This window comes from Saccostrea echinata, unplaced genomic scaffold (genome assembly GCF_033153115.1).
Source record: "Saccostrea echinata isolate AGI-Se365-2 ecotype Australia unplaced genomic scaffold, CSIRO_AGI_Sech_v1 ptg000027l, whole genome shotgun sequence".
NCBI lineage: Eukaryota > Metazoa > Mollusca > Bivalvia > Ostreida > Ostreidae > Saccostrea > Saccostrea echinata.
In genome coordinates this window covers 8531266-8548846 of record NW_026889776.1, presented here as the reverse complement: position 1 = coordinate 8548846, position 17581 = coordinate 8531266, and the positions used below count along the sequence as shown (strand labels likewise).

The 17581-nt window shown below is 33.0% G+C and overlaps 1 protein-coding gene across 1 annotated transcript; it reads right to left on the bottom strand.

Annotated features, from left to right (window-relative positions):
- Positions 1 to 702: 702 nt before the first annotated feature.
- On the bottom strand, positions 703 to 12913 carry LOC133193486 (uncharacterized). The gene is made up of 7 exons (XM_061329454.1): positions 12703 to 12913; positions 12154 to 12333; positions 10858 to 10974; positions 7428 to 7814; positions 7185 to 7244; positions 6307 to 6414; positions 703 to 4321 (listed from the first exon to the last, which is right to left on the bottom strand). Exons 1-7 carry the CDS (start codon positions 12794 to 12796, stop codon positions 4131 to 4133), a joined length of 1137 nt encoding a protein of 378 aa, XP_061185438.1. The 5' UTR covers positions 12797 to 12913; the 3' UTR covers positions 703 to 4130.
- Between the last annotated feature and the right edge of the window lie 4668 nt (positions 12914 to 17581).

Genomic DNA, 17581 nt, shown 5'->3' with positions numbered 1-17581 from the left:
CATGTACACTGGTTTCTCCTAAGGAGTAGTTGACCCCTGTGGATTTTCAGGTTACAAGGTCAAGGGTCAAACTACTCAAGACATGGGAAGATATTGTCTGCTAATATTTTTAGAACATTTCCCCTTAAGATTTAGATGATCCCTGTGAATTTTGGGGTCACAAGATCAAAGGTCAAACTGGACATACATGTAGGAATATAATAACCACTAAAAATCTTGAGAACCCTTTGCTGACAAACATCAAACTTGGTATACTGTTTCCTTATTAGAGAGATGACCAATGTGGATTTTGAAATCAGGTCAAAAGTCAAAGGGGGTCTGATGACCTTTTTTTTCCTTGTCAAGGAATTATTGTTTTGCCCTCCCACTCACCCCCTCTCCCCCTTCAAACTGAAATTGCTTCCTACAGGCCTGGTAAGCACTACATTTGCTCATAAATATAATAGCTACAACTTTTTTTATGTTTATCTAAATTGGATAAACAACGTATATAAGCCTCAGATTAGAAATCCTACAATCTTGGCTAAAGTGCTGTAAATTTATCCTTTTTATTCTAAATTTTCATGGAGGGCTTCAAAAGAAGATGTCAAGATAGCAGACTAATTAACACCATTCACAAGTTTCTACATGTACTATGAAACAAAACACAAAAATTCATTTTTTTTTTTTTTTTTTTTTTTTTTTTTTACAGAAAACAAACTCTCAGATCTGATCTGTTTATTAATATAAGCCAGAGAAAAAAATATAACCACCGGGTTTGACACTGACACATATAGAAAGTTTTGTAAGTCTTAGACTTTCAGAGTAAGCTCAAGTAAAAATAAATTAAAATTGGTTTTTATAAAACCTTCATAAGGCAATGACCTAGCTAGGCTATAGAAAATAAATTTAGTTCAACAACAAATATAAATGTCAACAGAAAATATTGTAAAATCTACAATAAAAATGGCAATAAGCTGCTCCTTGTCTTTTACCAGTAACAGTGTAAATAAAGATTCAAAGGGAGATATTCCATTTTCATCTAATTTTTTTTCTGTTTCTTTGTATGGCTTAAAAAACTTATACACATAAAGTCATTCTTCTCTATATTAATTACTGTAAATCACTGCTTATTTGTAAGAACTTTATTTTCACTTAATTACGCAAGACCTAGTACTTACAAAAATTTCATTCTCGCGTATATTTTTATTATTAAAGAATACTTACAACAATATCAAACATTCATGAAAATTTCGTCTTGCTTAAAAATCATATATATCTTTTTCGCAAAAATAAAATGTCGCAAAAATTTGGTGTCTGCATCATCTACAGTATATCATTTATAACTTTATGGAGTAATAATCTCATTATGGTTATGCATTCATTACTAAATATGGCTTCACTGAGAAATAAACAAAAAATGTACAGTAGTACCCAAAAACAAACAATATACATGTACAATAATGAACATTCATGTACAAAGCAAGGGAAACCCAGTTCATTTATGTAAATACGCTAAGTAAACTATGTTTACCCATGTAGTATGTAAACACAAGGAATATCAATGGTAATATGGCACAGCAATGAGAATTATAGAAGCACTTCTGTAACTACATGTATAAATACCCACATTCCAAAAGCAGAGTGAATGTAAAACATCTAGATAACAACAGAAGAAAAAACAGTCTGAAAATGTTACCTCTATCAGTCATAAAGACATGTCCCGGCTACAATTTTTAAACCCTTAATTAGATCGAATTTAAACTTAAGTATGTTGCTGTTCAGGACCTGATGTCGATTCAAGATCAATCTCAAAGGTCAAGGTGTTGCTGTTCAGGATCTAAAGAGTCATGATGTCGATTCAAAATCAATCTCAAAGGTCAAGGTCACTAGACAATGAGATAGCACAATCATGTCAAAACTACAAATCTGGAACCCTTGTCTGGAATGTACTCATACTAAATATAGTTACTGCTGCTGATCCATAAATATGTCAGGATTGTCACTCAAGGTCATTTACTCAAGGCTATTGGACAATGAGATATTGAAATCAATTCTGGGCCATGTTTGAAATGTTTAGGAACAGCTAACTCATAAAAAAACATTAAGTAGGTTGTGTTGATGAATTAAAAGTACTGTAAATCACTCTTTATTTTCGCATATAACAACTTTATTTTCGCGTATTTATGCGAAAATTTCATTCTCGTGTATATAAGTATTCCTAAAGATTATATAGAGCAATAACCACAATTTGTGAATATTCTGTCTCGCTAATAAAGAGTCAATGACTATCTCGCAAAAATAAGGCGTCGCGAAAATTTAGTGATCTACAGTATGTCAAGACTTTAACTTAAGGACATATTTGATAGGGCAAGAGCAAGTTGTCAAGGTCGTATAGTAGTAATGGCCAAAAGTATGATTATCATATTCATAATAATTATCATTTTACTTTACACATGTATTTAAGAGGAACAAGTTCATTTTATCACGGCATGTGAGCATGATTGGACTTTATCCAGTATCACATTAAAATATTTACAAATATACTCTGTACTCATCACAGAATCAAAGACAACATGACACTTGCTTACATATAGCTGAGAGAGAAAACTTGTATTGTGTAATCTTTTGTGAACAAATCCTGTACAAAGTCTTTTACACATTTATGATAATTATTCACAAAAAAGCAACTTTATAAGGGGCACCATTTATATAAGCTAGAAGCTTTCACTGTACAAAATGAATAAAAACAAATGATCTTAATGTAAACGTAAATAAGATTAAGTGTACACAACAAGCAATCATAGTCTTACTGCTACAATACACAACATTAAGATCTCTTACTGATCCATCATCTTAAGACAAATTATCCTTGGGTATTCAAAATAACAGGAGTGTTAAAAAAATTACCAACACATTTTGCTAGCATTTTGTGGCACGTACTTCAACAAGCAGCACCAGAATTAAAGAAAATTAATTCACCGGAAAAACCGTAGAATTTTGTTTGTTTCTTTTTTTTTTTTTTTACGAAGATGTTTTCTTTAAATCTGGTCCCTTAAGTTTCAATGTATGCAACTCTCTTATCATCATTACAGCACAGAAAAATCTACACATTTCCTACTTACATTAATCAAAGCATATTAATTAAGTACTTCTTTTAATATTTCAATTTAAACAAAAATTAAAAAGAAATGATGTTTAATACGAGACTGACTGGCTGAAGTTCAACAATCTAGAAATCACCTGTAACCTATCTTCTAAGTAACCACCACATTGAATTTTTTTCTACACTGGTCTAAACTAGATGGAAATTCCAAATTGACATGATTTATTTCATTTTATATATGGTTTCAAATGGAATTCTGAGTTGAGCTAGGTCTTCAACAGAAGTAAACAAGTAAGAAATATGGCAACTTTTCCTTAATCATTGATCATATGATAAAACAATTATTGCAGGATTTTTAGGCTGCGCATTTCATTTCCAGAATTTTTTTAAATTTTCAACTTTTCATTTCCGACATTTTATAGTTTTCATTTCCGACATTTTCAGGTAGTACTTTTCGGTAAAGAAAGCAGGATTGAAGACTTCACTTATGAAATTAAAAAATGAAAGAATAAATCATTGAAATCCAAATAATGAGTTTTGCTTAGATATCAATGAAGTGAAAATAAAAAGATTTTTTTTCCCCTGAGGCACAAGTACACACATATAAGTGTTGTGAACTTTCACTCATCTCCTTGAAATGTAAATTATATATGTGACATTATATATATGGTCTACTACTATATGTTTTTATTGTGAAAATGTGGTTTGAAATAAATTCTTTTAAAAATCCATTTCCACCTACTTCGTTAACATTAAATTGCTGAAGAGTGACCCTGCAAAAACTCTGGAAATGAAAAAAAGAAATGTTGGGAATGAAAAAAAAAAATTGTCGGAAATGCTATGCAAAATTCCCTAAATGAAATGCAGAGGATTTTTAGGGGTTAATATGATGATCTCACAACCCTCCAAGAACAATTTTCCCTGAGCCCAAAATATTATATTCCCCAGGTAGCTAAATCATTGTAGTGACCCCCCAAATCACATAATCATTGTTTGATATTTCTAACATGCCTATAGTTCACTAAGAAGAGTACCTGTCCAATAGTTATGTTCTGTATACTCTGTGATGAACACTGATGAACTGACTACACATGGGACACCATCTCTGAACAGCTGAGCAGTCGAGACAGGCACACATGTGTCCGCAGGGGTCAAAAAGAACAGCCACTTCATTGTCCTTACAAACCCTACACACTCTCTCCTCCCACAGTCGCTGGTTCTCCAGAGTCAGCCAGTCTGAAAGGGATGGAAACCAATTTACACATCCTTTGGAATTCAGCATGTAACACATTCATAAATATATCTATTATACTCTAATTTTGCACTGGTATCTAGCTATAAAATAAGCAGAAATGTATGGATGATGTTATCTGCCATTTCTTATTTCAATTTGTCTTTTTTTAAGTGGAGAAAAATAAACAAGACATCCAAGACCACAATGCTTGCCTTATTCAAACTCATTTCTCGATTTGACAAAGGGACATGTGAATAAAGCCCATAATTTGATACACATTTCTTTCCCACAATGTAGAAGACACGAGTACAAGCATTGCTCTCCATTTTGGTTGCAAAGAGCTAGGTTCACTTTATGCATAAAATGGCCCTGTGGAGATACCAATTTATTGACTAACACTTTATGTTCCATTTTAAACATCAAGTTAAAGTAGAGACTTAGTGCTTTCATTTCCTATTAAAAAAATTTTCTTCTTAAAGCCACGATCTTGGAAAACAGGCTTCATGGAATTGTAATGTTCTTGAATTTTAAGGAAAACAAGTATATTTGAGTACTTTCACAGAAGAGAAATAATATGAGCGCACCCTCTGATCTGAAAAATGAAACATGTTTTGTAATCCTCAGAAATAGTTCTATCATTTAATAGTTGCATATTTTAGATCAGAGGTTGCGCTCTATATTAAATATCGAAAAATAGCTTTAACTAGAAATATGTCCATAGGACATGAATGCCCCGCCAAGGGTATATTAGTAATGCAACATTTTAACACAAATTGAGAAAAGTGAGGTCAAAGTCAAAGGAAAGGTCAAGGTGAAAAAATATTAATGCAGTTGAATAGCTTACATTAGTATGTATCAGCATATGAAGTTTGACACAAATTTAAAAAAAAGTGAGGTCAAGGTCAAATGAAAGGTCAAGGTCAAAAATTGTTTATGCAGTTGAAAAGGTTACATCAGTAAGTATTAGCATATGAAATTTGATAAAAATATTATGAATGGTTTTAAAACTGAGTTAAACACTAATTTAAGAAAGTGAGGTCAAGGTCAAAGGAAAGGTCAAAGTCAAAAAATATTGATGCAGTTGAATAGCTCTCATCAGTATGTATCAGCATACAAAGTTTGACACTAATTTAAGAAAAGTGAGGTCAAGGTCAAAGGAAAGGTCAAGGTCAAAAAATGTTGATGCAGTTGAATAACTCTCATCAGTATGTATCAGCATATGAAGTTTGATAACATTATCTTGAATGGTTTCTTTAAAAACTGAGCTAAAAACTTATTTAAGAAAAGTGTGGTCAAGGTCAAAGGAAAGGTCAAGGTAAAAAATATTGATGCAGTTGAATAGCTCTCATCAGTATGTATCAGCATATGAAGTTTGTTAAAAATATCTTGAATGGTTTCATTAAAACTGAGCTAAACACTAATTTAAGAAAAGTGAGGTCAAGGTCAAAAGAAAGGTCAAGGTCAAAAAATGTTGATGCAGTTGCATAGCTCTCATCAATATCTATCAGCACATGAAGTTTGATAAAAATATCTTGGATAGTTTCTTTGAAACTGAGCTTTGAACAGAGCTAAACGCAAAGTGTGACGGAAGGACAGACGGAAGACGGACATGACAAACACTATATGCCCCGGCCATATTCATGGTGGGGCATAAAAATTGGCTGTTTTTGTAGAATTTTTCAGGATATGAAGAAAATGACGCATTTCATGACGTCATAATGCATTGACTAGCCAGAAAATTACGTAATTTTTGATAGATACTCAGTCACCAAAGGTCTTAATGATATTTAATGCATTGTCAACTAAAACCAAGCAGTTTCAGTTTTTCTGAAATTCACAGGGCCAAAAAAGGTCCTAAGTGAACCTTGTTCTTTGTAAATTTGGTTCCTCTTGGAGAGAAAATATATGGCATTGCTATACAATCCTCATTTAATGTTAGTAGTTTGACTGTGACATGTCATATCTCTGTGTTGTCTTAATCACTTACCTCGACCATTGTCCTCCATGTCATGTGTCAGGCCTAGCGTGCAGCTGCTTACAGGAGTGCACCTTCCTGCTGTTGAGTCCTTGGTATCATCATCACTAAAATCTATTACTATAAAACACAATTATACCAACATAAATATGATCTTAATAAAGTATACATGATCAACAGAAAACAGGTAGTCTATAGGATTATAGTAAAATCGATGAAGGTTCAGTTAATGTATCATTGGGTCTCTTACTTGGTTACTAGCATTATTGTTAATTTTTCCCTGGCAAGTCTCCCATATTGATATTTTCAACAGATTTAAACTAGTCACTTGTCTTATTGTATAGATATGGTGATTTATGGTGGTCTATGTCTGTGATATGCTCATATGACATAATTAATTAAGATAAAATAATTTGTGAAGGTCTATTTCTGTGAAATGATCATATGTCATATGATACAATGATTTCTGATGGTCTATTTCTGTGATATAATCAGTATTTGATAAGATATAATTTCTGATGATCTTTTTCTGTGATATACTGTAGATTCCTAAATATACGAGTGGAATTAATTATCGTGTAATTTCGTGAGAAATACCACTTGCGAAATAAAATTACTCGCTTTTATTTATATGGTGCTAAAATCCATATGAAATCTCTTAATCAACCATGCACTCGCAAATTACTGTTTTTGCAATTTGACGTCAAAGAGCTATTCTACAATTAAAAGTACTTGTGAAAAATAAGGAATCTCTACAGCAATCAGTACCTGACATGATACAAGGATTTCTGATGGTTTATTTGTTATATAATTAGTATTTGATATATGAGACAATGACTTTTGATTGTCTATTGATGTGGCATATTCAGTATCTGACATAAAGTTCTTACATATAGAATTGTCTTCTGTTTTGTCCTTGGCAGTGTTAACAGGGTTGGAATCTTTATCATCTGTCAACAATTTAGGATTTACAAGTCAATAATTCCTTCAATTACATAGTAGTATAAAAAGTTATGGTTGAGCAATCATGTTTATAGTGATAAAGTTATACTACATTGATTTTTTTTTTAAAAAATAATAATCTAAGTAAGCTTTGACCTCTTAAAGAGCATAAGTGTAGTGAGAATTGTTACCATCTTCCTCCGATGTCCCTGAGAACCAGCTAAACACCCCCCGCACAGCTGACCGGAGCCCAGCCCCAGACAACATGCTTGCTGAGTGGTTCTTTACTTTGACTTCTGAGCTCTGTGAAGACTGTGTTTTCTTGGTCGTCTTTGTAGAAGTAGATATGTGCTTCTCATCAGACTTGGTACATTCTTGTTGATCTTCTGTGACCATTTCCCTGACAGCCACACCTCCTGCTGCAGTCAAGGCTAGGACAGGCACCGCTTTAGTCATGACAGTGGCTGCTACCACAGCACTTACACCACCTGCTGATAGAACAAGTGGTGCTGCCACAACTGTCAATCCACCTACAGCAATGCCACCTCCAACAGCTTTAGCATATTTCCAAATGGAGCCTCAAATAGATTGTAGCAAAATACAATTATACTTATTGATACCTAGTATTGTACTATTACATGTAAGTAGGGAAATTATGAAAAGCATATACATGTACTTTGATATACAGTCAAACCTCGTTATCTCGAACTTCACAGGACCAGGAAAATACTTCGAGATATCCAAGGATTCGAGATAAGGTAAAATACTTAAGAAATAAGAGTTTGGGACTTCAAAATCATTTCGACATATCCATGGTATTCGAGATATCCGTGTTCAAGATACCGAAGTACCGAAGTTCAACTGTAGCTTATAAGAACTCTTGCCATCCAGTCAAAATAATAATTTCATATCTGTACCCGTAATCTTAATGTGTTGACCATAGAATTTGCAAAAATGTTGACTTCAAACAAGAGTGCTGATATCCTTAATCATCAACTTATTTGTCAGTAGCTTGCTTCATTTTAGAAATTGTTCATAGGTAGAACATGCTCTTGTGTATCAACTGGGAGACATAATTTCCATATGCAGGTGATAATGGTATATTGCTACATAAATAAGAATGATAGAAAAGTTGAAGTCATCACGTTTATAGTAGAGTTTAGCTGTTAGATTACCATTAATGTCTTTCTCATGTGAAATATCCAAATATGAAATAGATGTGTAAGACTCTGTGGTGTCTTTTAGTTTGAGTTCAAAGGGATATATCAAATCAATGTAGACCTTGTCGATAGATAAAATGTCATTGATAGATGTATATCTAAATGTTGAATTGAAGGCCAGAGCAGTATACTTTTTCATGTAGAAGTTTTTTAATTAATTCTGCTTTATATAAATACAAAAACAGGTCTGCTAATAACGGGTCACAATTAGTACCCATGGGAATTCCTACACATTGTTAGAAGACCTAGTCTCCAAAAACTACATACATATTGTCAATCAGAAACTTGTGCATCTTTTTAAAACATATGTACATGTGTCAACTTCAGAGTATGTGTGTGTGTAGAATCAGAATGTTTTTATTAAAATAATTTTGCAGATGACTTATGACAAGGTAATGTAAATTTACAAGTTCCATTTTTTATTGAAAAAGCAAATTCTAAGATTTCAAAAAAAAAAAAATGCCTGGTCTTTCATTCATTGTGGGGAGTGGTTGTATAAAGTGTTGAAAAGTCATACAATTTGATGCTATTGATTTTAGTAAAATTTTGTTATGTCATTTCAAGTTTTCGAAAAGTTCCTTGGAATTTTTAAGTACCCACATCTGACTAACACTTCTTCTTGAATATGTTGTTGTACAGTACTCCTGAAGTTTCTCCTTCACTACTATTAATATTTTAGTGAGGAGTAAATATTGATCGATTGATTGTATGTTGTTTTACATCCTGTTAGAGAATTTTTCACTCATATAGAGACATCACCATTTACCGGTGAAGGGCTTCAAATTTCAACCTTTACTCGGTACTCAGGGCCATTAAGCAGTGAGGGTTCTTTATCATGGCAATGCCTACTGTGACACTGGGCCTTGGTTTTTAAGGTCTCATCCGTAGGACCCGCAATTTTCACTTCAAAGTGCCAAGCACTTGGCGAAGAAACAGTTGCTACCTATTTTTTTTATCGACTCAGGTCAGTCGCGGCTGTGATTCAAACACACGACCTTCCGATCATGGACCGAGCACTCTACCGACTGAGAAGAGTAAAGAAAGAGGCTTGGTAGAATATTTACAAGAGCCTGCTACGTATCTTTGTTTGTAAGGATTTTATTTAGTTTAGAAATCCAGTATAGGTATGTGTAATAGTGTTGGATTTGTACAAAAATAAAGTAACAGAACTTGCCAGAAGAGATGTTTTAACTTTTATTTAAATTTGTTATTCAAAACCTAGATCCACCCCTTAGTTCTCCCTTACCTGTACATACATATATATACCTAAGGGCATTGGTCAGGTGTTTTGGAAGTGGTTATTGTTATTTTGGTTTTTATTGGTCATTGATTTGAAAGGTCTGATTCTATTGGTTTTATTGACTGGGTTGGAGTTTTCCCGCTTTATTAAGACCATTCTTTGTTCAATGGTTGATCTGACCAGACTATATATATATTAAAAAAAAAGACATTCTTGACTTTGGACAGATTTCCATTTCTGGTAAGTTACTAATATTATTTCATATTTTAAATGTTCATCCTATAGTATGCAAAAGCCATTTCCATTTGCACTTACTAAAGTGAATGAATGAATTTGAAAGAAAGTTATTTTATGATGTATATTTATTATTGATTACAAGATCAATATTAAGTATTTAACAGAAGTAATTTGATGTTAATCAGATTATATGTTTTTATGATGATCAAAGATATATTTGATGATATTGTTCAAAGTGAGCAATTGATATATATTTTTAAAGGGATAATATTTTTAAATAAATTGTATTAAATTACAGATCACCATTCATGTAGATACTTCTATATTAACAATTTGTGGGAAAGCCTATTCCCATAGAATGGTGAGATTTAGATTTATATGTTTTTAATCTGGAATATATTTTTTATGAATATTATGGGAGTAATTAATATGTAAAGATTTATATATTCAAGAGTTATCTCCCTTTGATGACAGTGTAAATATTATAAATGATGATAATCTAATTATTATCTTCATGTAAAATAATGAACATTGTGTGTGATAATTATTTACATTATATTTATTGTTGTTTTATGATATTTACAGGGCTTACACAATACAACACAATATATATAATCACTCCACTGTGCAATAAATCTGATGAACCCTGACAGGAGTGTTGTTTTATATACTTCCATAGTGATACCCCTGTTACATATGGTAATTCAAATTCAGTTTGGTTGTTGGGAATATTAAAAATATTTAAAACTGACATATGGTTGTGAAGAATTTCCTCCTTAGAAAGAGAAGTATGTGTATAGGTTGGATTACTACTTGTAGAATTAACTGGTTGAAAGTTATAACACCACTAGTCATGAGCATTTATGGGCTTTTTTCTAACATATTAACTCAAAATCAACATGCATCATTTGATATTAGACCTGCCTTCATTTTCTACTGTTTCCATCATATCCTCCTCTTTCTCTGCGAGGAAGTCTCCATCAGTTTTCTTCCTTAAGTTCAGAAACTTTGCATATTCATGAAGCAACTGTATTCTGTTCCCTGTCAATGGATAAAATGAATAAATGTACTGAAATCTTATGTCACCTTTAATACAAAAGAATAACATATTTTGCTCTTATTGAAAAAAAACAAGGAAATAAAACATGTCTACATTTAATTTTCATATGGATTATTTATTGACATGACTGTAAAATATGACAGTGATCTGTCTTTTAGGTAGAAAAGAGTGCATGTTCTGTAAGATGAAGACACAATGTAAACAGATGGACAAAGCCATGTTATTATTGTAATTAAAGTCTGCACCTCTCACATATATCACAAAATTCTATCATAAAATTGTAGCCAGCTGTTGGATCTTGGATCCACCTATTTTTGTGGTTAAGATAGTGTAGTGTCTTCATTGTTTGTCTGTTGTTCATTTTGTTTGTCTGTCATGTGATTCAGTATAATAGAGAGAAAGGAATGTATGAGATTGTGAGTGAGTTGTATTCACTACTAACAAAACCCATTTTTAAACTACCTCCCCGCCTATACCCATGCACATCGTCAAGTTAGAAGCATTTATCTAATTTATGAAGAAGATACTAGTACAGGGTGATGTAGGCTGGTAAGGTTTTATCTTTTTCTTACTACATGTATATTAATAATTCATGATTTCAAGTTATATATATATATATATATATATATATATATATATATATATATATATATATATATATATATATATATATATATAAGTCATTTAAATGTAAAGTTGATGTTGTAAGATTTGTAATATGGATATTTAAAGTTAGTGAACTGCGTGTCAAGTATGAAATCAATGTTTAGTATGTTATATGAATGTTGTAGGTTTTTCTCCATATATAAATTATAAAAACCCAAGAATTAAGTGTTCTTCTGGTCTCTACCGACGGGTTACAAAATGATTGGTAAAATGGCAGTATATTGTTTTGTAAAGACTGAAAGATGTCCATTATAAACATGCAGTGAATACTGTGGTTTCATCAATATTCGTTGAGCACCAATTTTCGAGGATTTCGTTGTTGGGCAGATCCACGAACTTAAATGTTCATTGATTTACGAAATATATTATTCATTTATATAGGCAATGCTTTTGTCCACGAAATTACGTATCCTCGAAAACATCTGTTTTACAAAATACACGAAAATTGATGCCAACGAAAATTGATGAAACCACAGTAACATATAGTTCTGTACCAGTGCATCTTATTATCTTTGCTGTGTGGAGTCTATCCCCGACAAAGTACGGGGCCAGGCATGTGTCTCCCTCTCCAAGTCCAGCTTGTTCCCCTGTGTCCCCCATCAAGGTTTCCACCTCCTGTAGGCTGATTGGGTGGCTGACGGCATCTTCACTAGGGAAGTACACTATAATCCACACTGAAAAACATAATGTTTATACAATGCTTGAACATAATTACTTGCATATATATAAACAAGATAAATACTATATAAACATGATGCCTAATTGTAACCCGAGCATCTATTCTTAAGAAGATTTCTAACATGCTTTCCTTTATATTTAATTTATATTCCTAAGTTAAAACTATATATGACCCCTTATTGTAGCCCCACAAAGCTCCCGTTGACAAACGGACTCTCAGAACTGATAAGTTCACTAATTAATTGATCTTTAGGCTCAAGTGAGCGGAAAAAATAAAGTAGTTGGTCACTAAAAATTGTATAATGTGTAATATCATGTCTCTAATGATGATCAACTGGCGATAATCCCTTAGAAGTATATCTCACATTTCTTCTGCCTGGAGGAAGATTCTGGGTTTGAGGTCCCTCTTTGATTGACACGTGTGTCCATCATAAACTTCAACTGGTCTGCAGTTTGCATTGATAAAATGACAACAAAATCTGCCAGCAAAAAAATCTGTCCACATCCAAAAGTAATAGCTCTATATGGCTGTCATAGCTAGGAAATCGTGCGATCGACAAGAAATTGCACTCCAACTGCAATGTATTAGTAAACAAATGTCAGCTGGTACTCTTTGCCTATTTAAACGAGAACCAGTAAAGAACGTGATGCATATAGACACCTGAGGCTATTCATTATGCAAGTTTTTTTTTCTTTCAAACTTCCTTTTCCAAAAATGAAACATTAAAGTAAACATCACCTCACATTTGCACTTTCGCTGCAGTGCCCACAATTTTTCCCCCCGCTCTCGTGAAAGCGAGGGGATATTAAATCAATCTGTCAGTCTGTGACAAAAACTTTAATCTTGATCATAACTTTTGAATGAGAATAGCTAGGGCTTTCATACTTCACATGTACATTACCTGTGACATGACCTTTCAAATATACTATGACTTTTGACCTCGTGATCTTGACCTTGAAGTTTGGCCTACTTTTCAAAAAATTTAACATGACTTTAAATTTAGTCATAACTTTTGAATGAGAAGAGAAAGGGTTTTCATATTTCACAAATACACTACCTTTGACAAAATCTTTCCAAATATACTCTTATTTTTTGACCCTGTGACCTTGACATTGAAAGTTAAACGCCATTTTCAAAAAAATTAACATTGATTATAACTTTTGAATAAGAGAAGAGAGGACATTCATATTTGACGTGTGCATAACCTGTACATGCACGGATCTAGAGGCCCCCCCCCCCGGAATTTGCAGAGTTATTAAAAGTATATACTGAAGCAAATAAAAAGGCCTTTGGAACCACCCCCACTCACCCATCCCCCCTCACCTCACAAAGAAAACGTGGATACGCACACCACCACTAAGAAATAGGTGTTTTTCAACGTTAGGGATTTTTTTTTTTTTTTTTTTTTTTTGGCTTGTCAAGAAATTTTCTGGGTTTAATAGGTTTGGTTAAGGAATTTAGGTTTTTCCCTTTTTTTTTTTTTTTTTTTTTTTTTTTTGCTTGTCAAGAAATTTTTGGGTTTGAAATCTTTTTTGGACTGGGGTGGACCCCCCCCCCCCCCCTGGAAAAAATTCCTGGATCCGCGCCTGCCGTGACAAGACATTTCCAAACATGCTATGATTTTTTACCCTGTGACCTTGACCCTGAAGTTTGACTTAATTTTCAAAAAATTTAACATAACTGCTAAATTAGAAGAGAGAGGGCTTTCATAGTTCACATGTACATGGACTTTTCCAAATATACTATGACCCCGTAACCTTGAAGTTTGACCTAATTTTCAAAAAAAAAAAATATATTGATTATAACTTTCGAAAAAGGAAAGATAGGGCATTCATATTCGACATGTGCACTATCTGTGACAAGACTTTTCTGAACATGCTATGATGTTTGACCCCTTGATCTGGACCTAATTTTCAAAATAATTTTGCATCGGTGATAATTTTTGAATGAGAGAAGATAGGACGTATCAGTGGCGGATCCAGATGGGGGTACGGGGGTTGCAACCCCCCCCCCCTTTGGATTAGCTAAGAGAGAGAGAGAGAGGGGGGGATAGAGAGAGGAGAGATTTATTTTTCCAGCAACGGTTTTGCTTTCGTCTAGTTTTACGGTACCACATACTTTTTCGTGAAGTGATGCTTTAATTACCGGTTTTAAGTCAACATCATAAACGTGATATTTTGAATGATCAATTCATGGATTATCTACATGAAACGAGATGGAGATTGACATCTGATTATAATTATAATACATGTATTAATATGTATTATATCCAAGTTTATCGAGTTTGAATATCCAAAATATCTGCAGTTGCTGTGGAACTAAAAATGGCTCATTTATTTAAAACCAGAAGTATCTGACGAGACTGTAGCTCTACTGGTTTGTACTTATAACGAAGGAAGATGAAAGTAGCACCTGGACTTGAAACTTTGCAACAGCAATAAATAGAATAATGATCCCTGGTTTAGTCTTTTTTGTGGCAAGATTTATTATAGTCAGAATAAAACTGTAGGAGTAGTAGCCTTTTGAAAGTATTTTACAGAAATTTCGATTTTAGTAATCATGGCATCATTCAACAAAATAAAAAAAACAATAAATACAATTATGTATCTTAGTGTAGTCTACTTGTGTGCCAAGTTATATATACTGAAATTAGACCAAAACTGTAGGAAGAGTAGCATTTTGAAAGTATTTCAAAGAAATTTCTATTTTTAGTAACCATGGCAACACCGTTCATCGAAATCAAAAACCAATAAATAGAATTACATGTATGTATCTTAGTGTAGTCTACTTGTGTGCCAAGTTATACTGAAATCAGATCAAATCTGTAGGAGGAGTAGCATTTCGAAAGTATCTCAAGGAAATTTCTATTTTTAGTAACCATGGCAACATCGTTCATCGAAATCGGAAAAAAATGATGTACAGAATTATGTATCTTAGTTAAGTCTATTTGTGTGCTAAGTTATACTGAAATCAGACCAAAACTGTAGGAAGAGTAGCATTTTGAAAGTATTACAGAGAAATTTCTATTTTTAGTAACCATGTCAACACCGTTCATCGAAATCAAAAACCGATACACAGAATTATGTATCTTTATGTAGTCTACTTGTGTGCCAAGTTATACTGAAATCAGAACAAAACTGTAGGAGGAGTAGTGTTTTGAAAGTATTTCCCAGAAATCTCTATTTTTAGTAACCATGGCAACACCGTTCATCGAAATTAAAAACCAATAAACAGAATTACGTATCTTAGTGTAGTCTACTTATGTCCCAAGTTATATTGAAATCAGACCAAAACTGTAGGAGGAGTAGCGTTTTGAAAAATTGTTTACAGACAGATAGACAGCTAGAGAGACAGGCAGACAGACGGACGGACGACGGACACCTTACTATCGCATAAGCTCTTCTGACCAGTAGAGCTAAAAATTGAAATTTTACATAACTTTAAAGAGAGTATTTACTGTTTTCAAATCCAATATAACACCGCTGTGGTCGAGGGGATATACTTATGTTTCTGCTTGCAAAAGCAGTGTTTCTTGTATTGTTTGTTTTTATTTTTGGCTTTTTTCCCTTTGAAAAACTACTCGATTCAAATAATCACAAAACAGGATGTGGTAGCACGGTAGATATTTACTTACAATAACACAAATTTTAGAATTTTCTCACGCACTCTAAAACGGATCTATCTACTAGATAAAATACTGGGCTTTTAAAGGGCAAATTTTCAAAATTTTCAAATCACTAAAGGTGGCCTGATTCACATTTAAATTTGAAATTTAATATTTTATATAATTTTTTTATATATAAAATTTTAATTTTACACGTATCTAATCACTTTCTTTTTTATAACAGGTGTTGCATCAGACCCGTAGAACGCGGGGATGGGGCATTTTTTTTTTTACTGAGTATAGTTAGCATATTCTAGGATTTGGACAATTAATTATAATTTTTTTCTTTTTGGCAGCCCCCCCCCCCTTCAAAGGTTGAAACCGTTGCTACGGGCCTGAGTATTCTCCTATTAAGTTGTCGTTTAATTATGTGAACGACCGGTATAACAACTTATCTCCTCTTCAACCCCCTTTAGAAAAATTTCTAGATTCGCGCCTGGGTAGCGATGGTATAAAAGGTTGCCTTTATAAACAGTATCATACAAGTTTATCACAGAATCAGTTAAAATTCGGTGATCGGAATAGTTAAAGAAAGAAACACGGACGTTCAAAGAAAAAAAGCCCCAGCATATGTGTAAGGAAACACTTGGGCCACCTTTAAAATAATGTTTGTTTGCCCTCTCCCGACTCAGGATGAAAAAAAATGGGTCGGTAGGTAGGTATGACCTTGACCTCACTTTTCTTAAATAAGTGTTTAGCTCAGTTTTAAAGATACCATTCAAGTAACGAACGGTGAAATAATGGAATTAAAGATCAGTGCCAGGGATTCCTCTAAATTTCCCGTGAGACATTCAGTTCACGGTAAATTATTCATGCAAATTTCAATAAGATTATCTTGTGAGATATTGATAATTAACGCTGTTAATTTTCTACATTGCTCATATTAAAAGCTTTTTCAGTTCTGTTTATTTATCTGCGTCGCCTTTTGTTTTCGTTTCAATATTACCTGTAGCTGTCCAATAAGTTGAATCTTATTGGACACCTACAGGTAACTTATTGGACAGAGTGCAGGACAATAAGAAACTTACTGAACCAGTTTAAAGAAAAGGCGATGTCACCCCCAAAAAATTTATTCCCTTCATTAAAGGAAGGTTTGTGGCAAGTTTGGTTAAAATTGGTCAAATACTGATTCTGAAAGAGCACTTAAGAACCCTCTCTACACTGCACAATAAAGAGTTCTGATTCTATGGTATTTTTCTGCAGTTAGAGTGATCTGCCCTTAGATCTAAATTCTAAAAAAAAAAAAAAAACAAAAGAAATGTACAGTATAGTACTCAATTTGTAATTAATTCAAGTATTCTTAACATTTTAAAATGCCAAGATAAATAAATTGACCATGTTATTTACATGTATTGTCTCTATGGAAGTAAACAGCACTGATTTCTATTCACTGATACTGTTTGAACATTTTTCCTGGGGGTAAATACCACATACCATAGAGTGAAAATTAAATAGATAAGCTCAATATTAACACCTTTATACAATATATTTTTCTCAATATCCAAAACACTTTGTACTGGTGTAGAGAGGGTCCTTAAAATATGAAAAGTTTATAGATAACACACAGACAGATGCTGTA

Bases quoted from the DNA above. Each gene is read 5' to 3' on its own strand.
- LOC133193486 (XM_061329454.1), bottom strand. From the start codon at position 12,796: ATGCAAACTGCAGACCAGTTGAAGTTTATGATGGACACACGTGTCAAT. The intron at 7,245-7,427 runs GTAACAATTCTC...AATTGTTGACAG, and splicing joins AGGGACATCGGAGGAAGATG to ATGATAAAGATTCCAACCCT. The intron at 6,415-7,184 runs GTAAGAACTTTA...TGTGTTTTATAG, and splicing joins AACAGAAGACAATTCTATAT to TAATAGATTTTAGTGATGAT.